Source organism: Sturnira hondurensis, unplaced genomic scaffold (genome assembly GCF_014824575.4).
Source record: "Sturnira hondurensis isolate 20B ecotype Veracruz unplaced genomic scaffold, ASM1482457v3 Scaffold0007378, whole genome shotgun sequence".
Lineage (NCBI taxonomy): Eukaryota > Metazoa > Chordata > Mammalia > Chiroptera > Phyllostomidae > Sturnira > Sturnira hondurensis.
In genome coordinates, this window is record NW_028080009.1 from 182,440 (window position 1) to 198,675 (window position 16,236).

The 16,236-nt window shown below is 35.5% G+C and overlaps 2 protein-coding genes across 2 annotated transcripts; both read left to right on the forward strand.

The window, feature by feature from the left end:
- The first annotated feature begins 3,574 nt into the window (after positions 1-3,574).
- On the forward strand, positions 3,575-4,546 carry LOC118990820 (olfactory receptor 52N4). Its single transcript, XM_037051611.1, has one exon. It carries the CDS (start codon positions 3,575-3,577, stop codon positions 4,544-4,546), a length of 972 nt encoding a protein of 323 aa, XP_036907506.1.
- Positions 4,547-6,280: 1,734 nt separating this feature from the next.
- On the forward strand, positions 6,281-7,217 carry LOC118990839 (putative olfactory receptor 56B2). The gene is given in 2 exon segments (XM_037051629.1): positions 6,281-6,726; positions 6,728-7,217. Coding segments are annotated over 2 exon segments (936 nt in total).
- Positions 7,218-16,236: the final 9,019 nt, after the last annotated feature.

Below are 16,236 nucleotides of genomic sequence, written 5' to 3' on the forward strand. Positions count from 1 at the left end.
GAATGAGTGTTTCCTACGATGGAACACAATTCATTTACTGGCACTATATTGCTTTCTGTGGTGTTAACTTTTGTGAGCTTGCCAGAATTATTGCTCAGGGTGAGAATATACAAAATTTAAATTTAAATTTAATTTAATTTGTCATTTTGATTGGTAGCTTTTTTGTGTGTTTTGTTTTCAAATACTTGCCAAGTCCAGATATCAAAGAAGATGTTTGTTTTTGCATTTTACCTTTAGTTTTAATATTTTTCTAAAATTGCTTTTGTGTATTTAGAGAAAATGTGATTTAGGGAACAAATTATGTTTTTTTTTTTACATATGTTCATTAACCCAGTAATTTTTTAAAATTATTTATTTATTTTTAGAGAAAAGGGAAGTAAGGGAGAAAAAGAGGGAGAGACACATCAATGTATGGTTGCCTCTCGTGTATCCCCAACTGAGGACCTAGCCCACAGCCCAGGCATGTGCCCTGACTTTGATTCCCAGTTTGACTGGGAATCAAACTGGTCACCCTTTTGGTTCACAGGCCAGCACTCAATCCACTCAATCCATAGCCAGGGCCTAGTTATACATATTAAAAATAACATTGTTTTCTCTACAATCTGTAGTGTTTCCTTTGTCACAAATCAGATGGCTTAACATATTTTTCAGTATTTGATTTCTGGACTTTGCATTTCTTGAAAAGCATTTTCATCCATAATTTAAAAAATGGGCAATCTTCTATTAAAGGCAGTCATAAAGTTTTCCACATGCATATCCTTATGAACTGAAAAATGAGGTTAAAATCCATATATTTCACTAAGTCGTTGCTCCTCTTAAACTCCTGATGTTAGAGGATATGAGAGGTCAAAAAAGGCTCAGTGAAATTAAATGAATCGCAAAAATAGTTCTGGAATACAGATGTCCTAAGAAATTGGTGGAATTTCCATCACAATTAGTTGACAATGCCTCTATGGAAAATCAGATACACTTTCTGTTTCTGGTAACTATAGGTTATTGGGAAGATGTTTAATGGAAGCCAATTGGGTTATTTGGCAAATTTGGTTACAGATTTTCTTTCTAGAATTCTACTGAGTAGAAAGCTTACATAAATTTCTTGTGTTATCTAAAGATTTAGCTGCCCTTCTAATCAGTCTGAATGTCTCATTAATTTTTATTTTGCTATCTGTTGGGCAGAGACTACAATAATGCAATATTTTTTCCTTCCCTATTTTATCCTCACTGCAGGGTTTGGGAAGTGTGGGTGGAGGGTATTTTCTTGAGGGATGGGTAGAAAGAGGATTCTGACTTCTTCAATGCCTAGCAAGTTTCTTAAGCACCACTGAGTTAACTCATGACCCTCTGAATTCTTTTTTTTGTGTTTTATTTATTTATCTTTAGAGGGGAAGGGAGGGAGAAAAAGAGAGAAATATCAATGTATGGTTGCCTCTCATGAGTCCCCTGCTGGGAACTGGCCTGCAACCCAGGCATGTGCCCTGACTGGGAATCGAACCAAGATCGTGTGGTTCGCAGGCCCGCACTCAATCCACTGAGCTACACCAGCCAGTGAATTCTTGTGAATTATTTATTATTTATTCTCCATAACCAAGATATTTCCTATTATTTGATAATCAGAAGATTCTTTATGCTTTAGCTCCTGGCCAAATGTCTAGCGTACCACCTTTCTTCACACCTGTGAATTCACACACTTGATAGTTTCGATTCCTACATTTTAAATGTTTATTTTTCTTTCTGAAAATCCCCTTACAAATATGTCTCCTTACAATTTTGTTACTTCAAAATAAGAATCAAACACTTACTCTTCAACATAGTCAATAGTCTAGTGCTCATTTTGGGCCTTGCACATACTTCTCATATAGTTCTTGTTAAATTTATTGTGATTATTTATATGCATCTTGATCTCTTCATTAAACTCTGAGTTTCTTAAAAGGTGGAAATGTGTCTCATTCTCCATATTGTCACATTGTAGGTACTCAAAAAATATTTCTGAGAAATAAAAAGATTAATGTCATTTCTTCACCCCCCAAATTTAATTAAGTTGAAAATAAGGTTTTGGTGTAAGTACAGAATTCAAAATTAATTAATTTTGCTTTTGGATGAGAAATAAGTTTGATGTGTGGCTAGAAATAAAAATATAAAATTGTATTCATATTAACGTCCACTAAAATCCAATTAAAATAGAGTTCATTGTTAGTTAAAGTTATAAAAATGTAAACCTCAAAGATCAGAAAGAACAAGTGAGAAGATAATAAAAATTATTATTATTTTCATTATAATGTTAAAGAAGTTACCATATTATGGAATGATAAATATTACTGGAGTAACTAGCATAACTTAGACAAAATATGTCACTCCCTCCAGTAAGATATCATAATATCATTCTACCTTTTTGTTTGTTTGGTTGATCTTTTGTTTGTTTTTGTATTTGCTGTAGACACAAGGTGATTTTAGAAGGCAATGCCTGAAATTAAATCAGGAAGATCTCTTAAAAGACAGAATGAAAAAAATGATTTTTAGCTGCTTCCAGTTTTTACTAGAAGTTTTTTCTGAACAGAAATTTAAAAGAATTTATATAAATGTATCTAGATGAGGTTTAATAATAAAATGAGGTTTCTTAAAATCAAAAAGATTAAATCAAAATGGGAGGGAGGTGGGGAGCATGGGGCGGGCAGGGCTGGGAATATAAGACAGAAAGCTGTACTTGAACAAGAATTAAATTAAAAAATTATTTTTAAAAATCTTTTTAAAAACAAAAAACAAACAAAAAAGATTAAATCAAACATTTTTCTGAATTGTGAAACTCTAAGTTCAATAGAAGAATAAATAATTTTGCCCTGGCTGGTGTAGCTCAGTGGATTGAGTTCGGGCCTGCGAACCACACGATCGCGGTTCGATTCCCAGTCAGGGCACATGCCTAGGTTGCAGGCCAGTTCCCAGCAGGGGACTCATGAGAGGCAACCATACATTGATATTTCTCTCCTTCCCTCCCCTGTCTAAAGATAAATAAATAAAATATTTATTTAAAAAAAAGAAGAATAAATAATTTAATATTTACAAATGCTTGGAATAGTACCTTAGTAATCAAAATTATTATCAGCCAGTAACTAACAATAAGAATAAAATTGTAATGATATTTATCAGGTCATTGATCAGGTGACCAAGAAACTTTTCTTCAAGACCACATAAACAGAGAGATGCATATAGTAATTAATAGTTAAGTAAGGTATCCTAAAAAATTTCCCTTATAGAAGTCATAACAGAATTACACTTTCATATAAATCTATGAGGATCAGAATCTTTCTTTTTTAAAGATTGAAGTAAAATTATTGTCTGTAATGTGAACTTGAACTGCCTGACAAAAATTTGTTGAATGAACAGAAGAATTAATCAATAAATGAGCCACAAATAAACAAAGGAGCTACTCCCTGGCACTTAGAAAATATGGTTGTTTGACCATTAAAATGCACTATAAAATTTTAAATTATGAGGTGAGCGAGACATAGAAACCATAAATTACATTTTCTCTTCTCTTTTTCTTACTCTAGAAAAAATCCACAAAAAATTATAAGCCTAAATGATCATGTTGACACTAAATAAAACAGAACTGAACCCAACCTCATTTATTCTTAATGGAGTCCCAGGACTTGAAGACATACACATCTGGATTTCTTTCCCATTCTGCTCCATGTATGTTGTGGCTTTGGTAGGGAATTGTGGACTCCTTTACCTCATCCACTATGAAGAATCACTGCATAAGCCCATGTACTACTTCTTGGCCATGCTTTCTCTAACAGACATTGTCATGTGCTCTAGTACAATCCCTAAAGCCCTCTGTATCTTCTGGTTTCATCTCAAGAAAATTAGCTTTGATGAATGCCTGGTCCAGATGTTCTTCATCCACACCTTCACAGGAATGGAGTCCGGGGTGCTCATGCTTATGGCCTTGGACCGTTATGTGGCCATTTGCTACCCTCTACGCTACTCAACTATTCTTACCAATCCTGTCATAGCAAAGGTTGGGCTTGTTACATTCCTGAGAGGGGTGTTGCTCATCATTCCCTTCACTTTCCTCACCAAGCGCCTTCCCTACTGCAGAGGCAATATAATATACCATACCTACTGTGACCACATGTCGGTAGCAAAATTATCTTGTGGAAATATCAAGGTCAATGCCATCTATGGTCTGATGGTTGCACTCCTGATTGGAGGTTTTGACATCCTGTGCATCACAATCTCCTACTCCATGATCTTAAGGGCAGTGGTCAGCCTCTCCTCAGCAGATGCTCGGCAGAAGGCCTTCAGCACCTGCACTGCCCACATCTGTGCCATTGTTTTCTCCTACAGCCCAGCCTTTTTCTCCTTCTTTTCCCACCGTTTTGGGGGCCATACAGTCCCTCCATCTTGCCACATCCTTGTGGCCAATATTTATCTGCTCCTACCTCCCACTATGAATCCTGTTGTCTATGGAGTAAAAACCAAGCAGATACGAGACTGTGTCATTAGGATCCTTTCAGGTTCTAAAGATACCAAATCCCATGGCATATGAAAGGACTACTTCCAGGAGAAAGAAGAGCTCCTTTGTAGGCAGGAGGCAATAAAATATTTTGGGAAGTACTATTTTGAACATGGTAATGGAGCATGTTGAATGATGTGTTTCTCAACAGTCTTTCTAAGCTCCCATTCATCACCTAAAATTGCTTTTGCCAATTTCACTAGTGACTTCCATGTTCACAGATTTAATTGGCCTCTTTCTTGGATCGTCTAACATTACCTATCAAGAATATCAAATTCAATCCTATACTACCCATATCTTGAAACATTTTTGGTTTTTTACTTCAGAAAAATTTTTAATGTTTTTCTTCACTCCTAGTTTACTGGAAGACCTACAAATGACCAACAGGTATATGAAAAGATATTCCACATCACTAATTATCAGAGAAATTAAAATTAAAATCACAATGAAATGTTACCTCACATCCTGTTAGGATGACAATTATAAAACTAAACAAATTGTTGAAGAAATGTGGAGATATTGGAGCCCTTATGCATGTCAGTGGAAATGTAAAATTGTGCATCCATCACAGAAAATAGTATGGACGTTCTTTACTATTATGAAAATTATAGATATAATTTTGTATATAATGTATCCCCATGTTCATTGCAGCTTCATTCACAATATCCAAGATGTGGAAGCAACTTAAATGTCTACAGATGGATGAATCGGTAAAGAAATGTGGTATATACATACAATGGAATAGTGTCCAAGCATAAAAATAAGGATATTTTGTCATATGCTACATTATGTATGGACTGTGAGGATTATGCTAAGTAAAATAACCCAGCTACAGAAGTGCATACGCTTTATGATTTCACTTATATGAGGTACTTAATGTAGTCAAATTCATAGAAGTAGGAAGTAGAATAATGGTTACCATATATATTATATTTTAACAATACATATCACTATAGTATAGCAATATTAATATTATTATATTCAACAAAACTATACACTGCTCATTAAAAAATTTAAAAATCCAATTAAATGGAAACATGTACAGTATTCAAATACCAGTTCTCCTCAAGCTGATACTTAAATGTAATGCAATTCTTATGAAAATTACAGCAAGATTTTTTTCTTGACACAGACAAGATTATTCTAAAAGTTTTTGGAACATAGAAAGAGCTACAATAGCTAAAACAAGAAAACCACATAATAAAATGAAGAAACATTCTTCACAATATCAAGACTTATATAGCTACAGTAATCAATACTGCAGTATTGGCAGAGGATGGGCACACAGATTAATGGGACATAATAGAAAATAAACCCCCCAAATATGCTCAAGCAATGTTTTTACAAATATGCTAAAACAATTCAATACAGAAATGTAGCTCCCCCCAAAAAAGGCTGCTGAAATAGACAGCTACGGGTTGTGATATCAGATCGTTTATTTTTGTCCACATTCCATGACTTAAATATAGAAGGCAGTGACCAAGGTCATGATATTTCTACTTTTTTAATCCTCAATTATAAGAATGTGGAAATAGTGTGATTTGTCTTATGGAGTTTTTGTGATGATTAAAGAGGTAACAAGAATGTTTTACCACTCTTCCTGCTTCATTGGTAGGCTCAGTAAATGTTAGAGGCAGAATGAGAATAATGAACAATGATGAATTCATCCCGTCCTTTTGGTATAAATAATTAGGTAACTCATTTGAAAATACTGTCACAAATATTCTTCAGAATGGTAAAGTTGAATATTTTTCCTCTTAGTGTAGAATGTTCCAGAATCTCAAAGCCTCTAACATCTCTAAGCTCCAGGTCTCTGAATTCATTCTGATGGGATTCCCAGGCATTCGCAGCTGGCAGCACTGGCTTTTCCTGCCATTGGCTTTGCTTTACCTCTTAGCTCTCAGTGCCAACATTCTTATCCTGATTGTCATCAATCGAGAGCCAACACTGCACCAGCCTATGTACTATTTCCTGAGCATCCTGGTTGTGGTAGACCTGGGCCTGGCTTCCACTGTCATGCCCAAGATACTGGCCATCTTATGGTTCAATGCTAAGGACATCAGTCTCCCTGAGTGCTTTCTGCAGATGTATTTCATACATTGTTTTATGGCTATGGAGTCAGGTGTTTTAGCCTGTATGGCAATAGACAGATATGTAGCTGTTTGTCGACCACTACACTATCTATCAATAATTAGTGAATCTTTTGTGGTCAAGTGTGTTCATGGCAATCAGAAGCATCTTCACTACTATGCCAGTGCCTATATTGGTTGCTCAGAGGCACTACTGCTTCCAGAACCAAATAGAACATTGTGTGTGCTCTAATTCTGGTATCACTAATCTATCCTGTGATGACAGGACAATCAACAGAATCTACCAGGTACTTCTGGCCTGAATAATCTTGGTTTGTGATCTGGGTTTGACTATTTTTTCATGTGCTTTGATACTTTTCTCTGCGCTGAAGCTGAACTCAGCAGAAGCTGCATCCAAGGTTCTAAGTACCTGCACATCCCACATAATCCTAATCCTAATTCTATTCTACTATACAGCTGTAATCATTCTTTCCATCACTAGCTATGCAGCAGTGACAGTTCCCATCATTCCAGTGTTACTCATTATACTAGAGATTGTCATTCCTCCTTCCCTCAACCCCATGGTGTATGCACCCCCAAACAAAGAGCTCAGACAGGTTTTCTATACTTTTTAAGCCACACATCAACAGCAACTATTGATAACATGGAGAAACTGTTCACTTGTGTACTTTTGTCACATATTTCCCTGTTATATTCTCCAAATGCTTCAAATGGCAGAAGAACTAAGGAGCATGACACTGTGGCAGCTTTTCAGTTAGTATAATGAATCAGTGGCTATAAATGAAGCTTAAAGAGAAAAGTGGTGAAACTAATATTTAAAAACCTATGTTATTGAACAAAAATAAAAAAGAGTAAAAAATACTTAAAAATGAAATAAAGATGTGATTCAGAAAGAAAAATGAAATCTTTGTTATCAAGTAAAATTCATGAAGAGTAACACAATGATGTTTATTGTCTCAAGGAACTCAAGGAAAGACACCTGTAATATGCATTTTATACTCTTACCTAGCACTTCCAGACAATGTTAATTATTGGTAGTCAGAGTAAATAGTTCCCAACGGCTTCATTTTATTGGAGAATTTAATTCATGTATATTTGATTGAATTATTAATAGCATGAGACTTAATGCTGCCATTTGTCTGTTTGCTTTCTAATGTGTTGTATCTTTTTAAATAGACAAAAGGTTTAAATAGACATTATCTCAAAAAGATGTACAATGGCCAATAAGTACATGAAAAGATGTTTGACATCATTATTCATTAGACAAATTCAAGTGAAAACCACAAGATACCACCATATCCCCTAAACTGGCCATAAATTTTTAATTGGCCAGTGCTAGAGAATTTGTGGAAGCAGTAGAGTCTTAGTACATTGCTGGTAGGAATATAAAATCATACAGGACATGTAGAAAACAGCATGACAATTGCACAAAAAGTTGAGCATGATTGTGGTATGACTCAGTAATCCAACTGCTAAGTATGCCCAAAGTAATTGAAAGAAAATGCTACAACAAAAACATCTATAGAGAGCTGACCCTTGTGGCTCTGTTTGTTGGGCATTGTCCCGTGAAGCAGGTTCAATTCCTGATCCGAGGACATGCCTGGGTCATGGGTTTGGTAACTAGTAGCATTGTGTGTGGAAAGCAACCAATCGATGTTTCTCTCTTGTATTGATGTTTCTCCCCCTCTCTTTCTCCATTTGCTCCCCTCTCTCTAAAAATAAAAAATAAAATATTTAAAAAATTTTATATAAATTTTATACTATTAGCCCCAAATGGAAAGAACCCAGGTTATCTATCAGCTGCTGAATGGATGATCAAATTGAGGTATTACCGCATAAGATTATTATTGATCTATAAAAAGGATGAAGTAGCCCTGGCTTGTGTAGCTAAGTGGATTGAGTGTGGACCTGTGAACCAGGGGATGTCAGTTCAATTCCCAGTCAGGGCAAATGCCTGGGTTGCAGGCCAGTTCCCAGAAGGGGATGCACGAGAGGCAACCACACATTGATATTTCTCTCCCTCTCTCCTTCCCTTCCCCTCTAAAGATAAATAAGTAAAAATCTATAAAAAATGATGACGTATCAGCCCTGGCTGGCGTAGCCCAGTGGATTGAGCTCGGACCTACGAACCAGACAATCGCAGTTCGATTCCCAGTCAGGGCACATCCCTGGGTTGCAGGACGGTTCCTTGCAGGCTAACTACCAGCAGCGGACGCACAAAGGCAACCATACATTGATGTTTCTCTCCCTCTCTCCTTCCCCTCTATAAATAAATAAATAAATAAAATCTTTAAAAAAAATGATGAAGTATCGACTCATGCTGTTACATAAACTTTGAAGCATGTTGTTATGTTAAAAAAAGGCAAACACAAAAAGATACATATTGTACGATTTCACCTACATGGAATGTTTAGAATAGGTGTAACCATTAAATCAGAAAGCAAATTAGCTTTTGCCAGGTCCTGGAGGAAAAGGCACTAAGGTGTCACTGATTAATGGTTAATGGGGCTTCCTTTTGAGGTAATGAAAATGTTCTAACACTACATAGTGCTGATCATTGCACGGCATGGCAAACGTATAAAATTGAGTAATTGTACATTTTCAAAAATTTTAAATGGGTGATTTTATGACATGTGTATTTCACCTCCCCCAAAAGAAAATAAATTAAAGAAAACACTGCTAAAATATTCTCTACATATATGCCTGTTGCATCATTTTCTGTAAAATAAAAGAATGTATGTCTATGAATACTAAAATGGTTAAGGAAATTGTGTAAATACCTGTGATGTACTTTTATTTATCATAATGTTACTGAATCATCCTGTTTTAAATGTGACTATTATATAATATTGATTGAAAGTAGCAGAATTTTTGTTCTAATATGGCAATATACAAACCTTTTTGAAAAACATATATAGTAATGATATATTAAGAAATTTAACAGGATACCTCTACACATTATAGAATATTAGTTTTTTTATCTTTCTTACTCATTTTATTTTTCATTTAATTGTGCAGAAATGACTCTTAAATATTGTCATGTAAAAATTGAATCAGTTATTGTGTTTTTTCATCATTGCTAAAATGTGCAGAAATGACTCTTAAATATTGTCATGTAAAAATTGAATCATTTATTGTGTTTTTTCATCATTGCTAAAATCACCATCATTATGATCTCAAAATTTGAGCATCAAGATATTTATGACATATTATGTGTTCATAACANAATAAAAGAATGTATGTCTATGAATACTAAAATGGTTAAAGAAATTGTGTAAATACCTGTGATGTACTTTTATTTATCATAATGTTACTGAATCATCCTGTTTTAAATGTGACTATTATATAATATTGATTGAAAGTAGCAGAATTTTTGTTCTAATATGGCAATATACAAACCTTTTTGAAAAACATATATAATAATGATATATTAAGAAATTTAACAGCATACCCCTACACATTATAGAATATTAGTTTTTTATCTTTCTTACTCATTTTATTTTTCCATTTAATTGTGCAGAAATGACTCTTAAATATTGTCATGTAAAAATTGAATCAGTTATTGTGTTTTTTCATCATTGCTAAAATCACCATCATTATGATCTCAAAATTTGAGCATCAAGATATTTATAACATATTATGTGTTCATAACAATTTGAACTATTGGCAAATTTCTAAAATGACAGGATATTCATCTGTATTACTTGAAAGAGAAATAAATAGAACATGTGAATGTGTGTGATAATGATGGAAACTTTCTGAAACATTGTAAGTTTTTCCTACTTCTGTCCTAAAGGATATTAACAGAAAGAAACAAAACTCTTCAATACATACTAAAATCACTAATTTTCATTATAATTTATTGTGTTCATCTTTCCCACTACCAGTTATATTTCTTAACATTCAAGCACACCAATATAGATACTTATAAATAAAATCATTCTCTTAATTTTGGATCATCTTATAGGCAGTAAGAATGTAAAACTTCCACACTTTTCCTTCTCCATTAGTGTTTATCCTATACCAGCACCTATATCTCTAATATTATGCAATATCCCCTTGAAATATACTGCATACTTTTCTTTAGAGATTCAGCTCAATAATATGATAGCAAGGGAGTTAGAGGTTGATGGCTGTGCAAATATATATGGTATAGTCACGAGGATTTTTAACCAATACCCTGAACACCTGGCCTGATGACATTCAGTCAATTGTTCCACTATCAAGAAATACATCTCAAGGCCCTGGCTGGTGTAGCTCAGTGGATTGAGCGCAGGCCTGCAAACCAGATGATCACGGTTCGATTCCCAGTCAGGGCACATGCTTGGGTTGCAGGCCAGTTTCCGGCAGGAGCCAGTTCCCTGCAGGGGGTGCACGAGAAGCAACCATACGTTGATGTTTCTTTCCTCTCTCCTTCCCTTCCCCTCTAAAAAAAGATAAATAAATAAAATATTTAAAAAAAAAGAAATACATGTCAAGGGGCACACAAAATTGGGACAACTGAAAAGACTTTTGTTGTTGTTAGAACTAAGATAAACTGGTAAGAGGCATTGAGGGTTTATGAATTGATTATAGTCTCAGGAATACACATTTGATTCTATCCACACATTGGAAGGCATAAGTGCTATAAAAGATTGAGTGTTCTTTTTGAAAATGTTAATTCCCCAAATCTCAGATATGTAATTCAGTATCTCTTTCCATCATGAGTACAGACATTTTTGTTACTTGCCTAACCCAGTAAGAATTATTGTGTTTGCTGTATTGGAAGTCAGGCATGATTCACTCTCATGATTCACAAGAAGAAATGGAATATCTAGAGGAGGGTTCACTAAGTCCTGGGTCTAGCTATGAACCTGGTGGCACAGCAGGAGGTGTGTGGCAGTTGAGTGAGCAAAGCTTAGTCTGTATTTATAGCCGCTCCCCATCGATTGTGTTACTGCCTGAGCTCCACATCCTGTCAGATTAGTAGTGGCATTCTCATAGGAGCATGGACCCTGCTCTGAACCATGCATGTGAGGGAACTATATTGCATGCTCCTTATGCAAATCCAATGCCTGATTATCTGAGGTAGAGCTGAGACAGTGATGTTAGTACTTAGGAGCAGCTGCAAATACAGATTATAATTAGCAGAGGGTTTTGACTGCACAGAGACCATAATAAATCAATTGCTTTCAGGCTCATATCAAAACCCTATAAGTGAATGACAAGTGACAATTAAGCTGCACCTGAAACACAATAATATACATGTATTAGGGATACCAGAAGGAGAAGAAGAAGAGCAAGTGATAGAAAACCTGTATGAAAAAGTAATGATGGAAAACTTCCCCAATTTGATGAGAGAAAAAAATCACACAAGTCCAGGAATCACGGAGGGTCCCAATCAACAGGAACCAAAAGAGGACCACTCCAAGATACAACATAATTAAAATGGCAAAGCACAAAGACAAAGAGAGAACCCTAAAAGCACCAAGGGAGAAACAGGAAGTAACATACAAGTGAGCCCTGATAAGGCTAGCAGCTGACTTCTAAAATGGAAACACTACAAGCTAGAAGGAAATGGCAAGGAATATTGAAAGTAATGAAAAGCAAAGGCTTGCAACCAAGGCAACTGTACACAGCAAGGCTCTCAATTAAAATGGAAGGCCAAATAAAGAGCTTCTCAGACAAAAGAAGGCTCAAAAAATACACCTCCACCAAACATCACCTCCCCTTTAGCATCACTCCAAGATATGCTAAAGGGACTGCTTTAAGAAAAGGAAGAAAACCAGTGAGCAAGAGAGAGAGGGACACAGGTACAAAGGAAGTAAAATGGAAATGATAAGTACCTATAAATAATAACCTTAAATGTAAATGGATTAAATGCTCCAATTATAAGATACAGAGTAGCTGAATGGATAAAAAAGCATGCTTCACACATATGCTGCCTACAAGAGACCCAACTCAGAACAAAAGACCTTCACAGACTGAAAGTGAAGTGTTTGAAAACAATATTCCAAGCAAATGAACAGGGAAAAAAGCCAGTATAGCAATACTCATATCAGATAAAATAGACTTCAAAACAGGGCATAAAAAGAGAGCCAGAGGGACACTTCATAATAGTCAAGGGAAGAATCCATCAAGAAGACATAAATATTATACACATATATGTACCCAACATTGGAGGACCCGAATACATTTGGAAAATGTTAGAGGACTTCAAGAAATATATTTACAGGAACACAATTATAGTAGGGGATTTTAACAATCCACTGTCAAAAATAGATAGATCTTCCAAAGAAAATATCAACAAAGATGTTGTGGGATTGAAAAATGTCCTAGATCAAATGGACTTAACTGGACTATATATATAATATATATGGAATATATATGCAATACATATGCATAACCTTCCATATATAATATTATAAAACCTTTCATATATATATATATATATATATATAATATAAAAATGGTAAGGAAACAGAGAAGTCAAAGAACTTATATGTACAACCCATGAACATGAACTAAATTATATTATGCTATACATATTATATACATAACCTTTCATCCCAAAGAAGCAAAATACATTCTTTTCTTTTTTATTATGCTATTACACAACTATGTAATATAAGCTAATAGCATATTGATTATGCTATTACAGTTTACTCAATTTCCCCCCATTATTCCCCTTCCACCCTGCACCCCCAACCCTCCAGCTTTCCCCCTCCTTAGTTCATGTTCATGGGTTGTACATATAAATTCTTTGACTTCTCTGTTTCCTGTACCATTTTTTTACCTCTCCCCATCTATTTAATTCCTACCAATTACACTGCATTTTCCCTGTACCTTTCCCCCCACCCCCCCTTCACACTCCAAACTGAAATCCCTCCATGCGATGTCCATTTCTCTGATTCTGATTCTGTTCTAGTTGTTTGCTCAGTTTTTGTTTTCATTTTTTAATTTTTTTAGGTTCATGTGTTGATAGTTGTGAGTTTGTTGTCATTTTACTATTCATATTTTTGATCTTCCTTTTTTTAGACGAGTCCCTTTAACATTTCATATAATAATGGCTTGGTGATGATGAACTCCTTTAACTTGACCTTATCTAGGAAGCACTTTATCTGCCCTACCATTCTAAATGATAGCTTTGCTGGATAGACCAATCTTGGATGTAGGTCCTTACCTTTTATGACTTGGAATACTTCTTCCCACCCCCTTCTTGCCTGTAAGGTCTCTTTTGAGAAATCAGCTGATAGCCTGATGGGAACTCCTTTGTAGGTAACTCTTTCCTTTCCTCTTGCTGCTTTTAAGATACTTTGTTTGCTTTAACCTTGGGTAACTTAATGATGATGTACCTTGGTGTGTTCCTCTTTGGGTCCAACTTCTTTGGGACTCTCTGGGCTTCCTGGATTTCCTGTAAGTCTATTTCCTTTGCCAAATTGGGGAAGTTTTCCTTCATTGTTTGTTCAAATAATTTCCAATTTCTTGCTCTCGTTCTTCTCCTTCTGGCACCCTAAAATTTGGATATTGGAACATTTTAGGTTGTCAAAGAGGTTCAAAAGTCTCTCTTTATTTCCTTGAATTCTTGTTTCTTCATTCTGTTCTGGGGGGATGTTTATTTCTTCCTTTTGTTCCAAGTTGTTGCTCTGAGTCCTGGTTTCCTTGCTATCACTGTTAGTTCCCTGAATATTTTGCTTTATTTCATTTTGGGTATCTTTCATTTTTCAACCAAGTTCAGTCAGTTCTGTAAGCATTTTTATTACCAGGGCTTTAAATTCTTCATCAGATAGGTTGGCTTTCTCTTCATCACTTAGCTCTCTTTCTGAAGTTTTGCTCTGTCCTTTCATTTTGGTTCTATTTCTTTACAAGGGGCCCCTGTTAAGTTGTAAAGGGGAGGGGCCTTAGGTATTCACCTGGGCAAAGTACCCTCCTTGCTGTGCTGCCACCTTGATTGTGGTAGAGGAACCAGAGAGGAAACAATGCAGCACCCTGCTCATCTCTAGCCCACTTTTCAAGGAACTCTCACGTGACACTGGGAGTTTCTCCCACTGCGGCAACCGCCATAGTCCACAGCCACCTCTGAGTCTCAGTTTCACCTTAAGTCAGCCCTGACCTCGCAGCCTGCCACCTTGCTGCAGGCAGCCCCACACACCTTCTCCACCACCTCCCATAGTTTCTCTCAGTTCTCCACCTTAATGATTTAGTTTTTCTGTTTGACTATTTTTTTAATTCCATGGCTGCTGGAGTTCCATGCAGTTTGATTTCTCTGGTATTTCTGGTTGTTTATTGATTTTAGATTGGTTGTTATCCTCCTTTTGGTTCTGTGAAAAAGTAAGGGCTTCTAGCTATGCCTCCATCTTGACCAGAACTAAAAATACACATTCTTTTCAAATGCACATGCAACATTTTCAAAGGTAGACCACATGGCGGGAAACAAAACAAGCCTCAAAAATTCAAAAAGTTCATAGTGATACAGGCCTACCTAAAAAAGATAGAAACATTTCAAAAAATAAACAATATAACTCTACATTTACAAGAATTTGAAGACAACAACAACGATAGCCCAGAGCAAGTAGAAGGAAGAAAATAACCAAAATCAGAGCAGAATTATACAATGTAGACACTAAAAGCACAATTCTAAGGATCAATATATCCAGGAGGTGATTCTTTGAAAATGTAAACAAAATTGACAAGCCTGTAAGCAGGCTCATCAAGAAAAAAAGAGAGAGGGCACAAAAACACAATCAGAAATGAAAGAGGAGATATTAAAACTGATACCACAGAAATACAAAGGATTATAAAAAATTACTACAGACAACTATATGCCAAGAAATTTGAAAATCTAGGTGAAATGGAAAAATTTCTAGAGAACTGTAATGTTCCAAAAGTGAATGAAGAAGAAGCAGAAAGCCTGAACATACCAATAACAGCTGATGAAATTGAAGCAGTAATAAAAAAGCTCTCAACACACAAAAGCCCTGCACTGGACGTTTCACAGAAAAATTTTACACAGCATTTAAGGAAGAGCTAACCCCTATCCATCACAGACTATTCTAAAAAACCCAAGGAGATGGAAGACTTCCAAGCTCTTCCTATGAAGACAGCATCATCCTAATCTCCAAGTCACATAAGATGTAACAAAGAAAAGAAAACTTCTGGCCAATATCACTGATGAAAATAGATGCTAAAATCCTCAACAAATATTGGCAAACCACATCCAGCAACACATTATAAAAATCATACACCATGATAACTGGGATTCATCCCAGAGATGCAAGTATGGTACAATATTTGCAAATAAATAAATGTAACACATCACATAAAAGCAAAAACAAAGACCACATGATTATATTAATAGATGCAGAAAAAGCATTTGATAAGGTACAGCACCCATTTATAATTAAAACACTCAGCAAAGTGGGAATAGAGGGAGCATTCCTCAACATAATAAAGGCCATATATGAGAAACCTACAGCCAACATCATACTCAATGGGCAAAAACTAAAATCTTTTCCACTAAGATTAGGAACAAGACAAGGTTGTCCACTTTTACCACTTCTATTCAATATAGTATTGGAAGTTTTAGCCACAGTGATCAGACAAGAAAAGAAAATAAAAGGCGTCCAAATTGGAAAGGAGGAAACAAAACTGTCA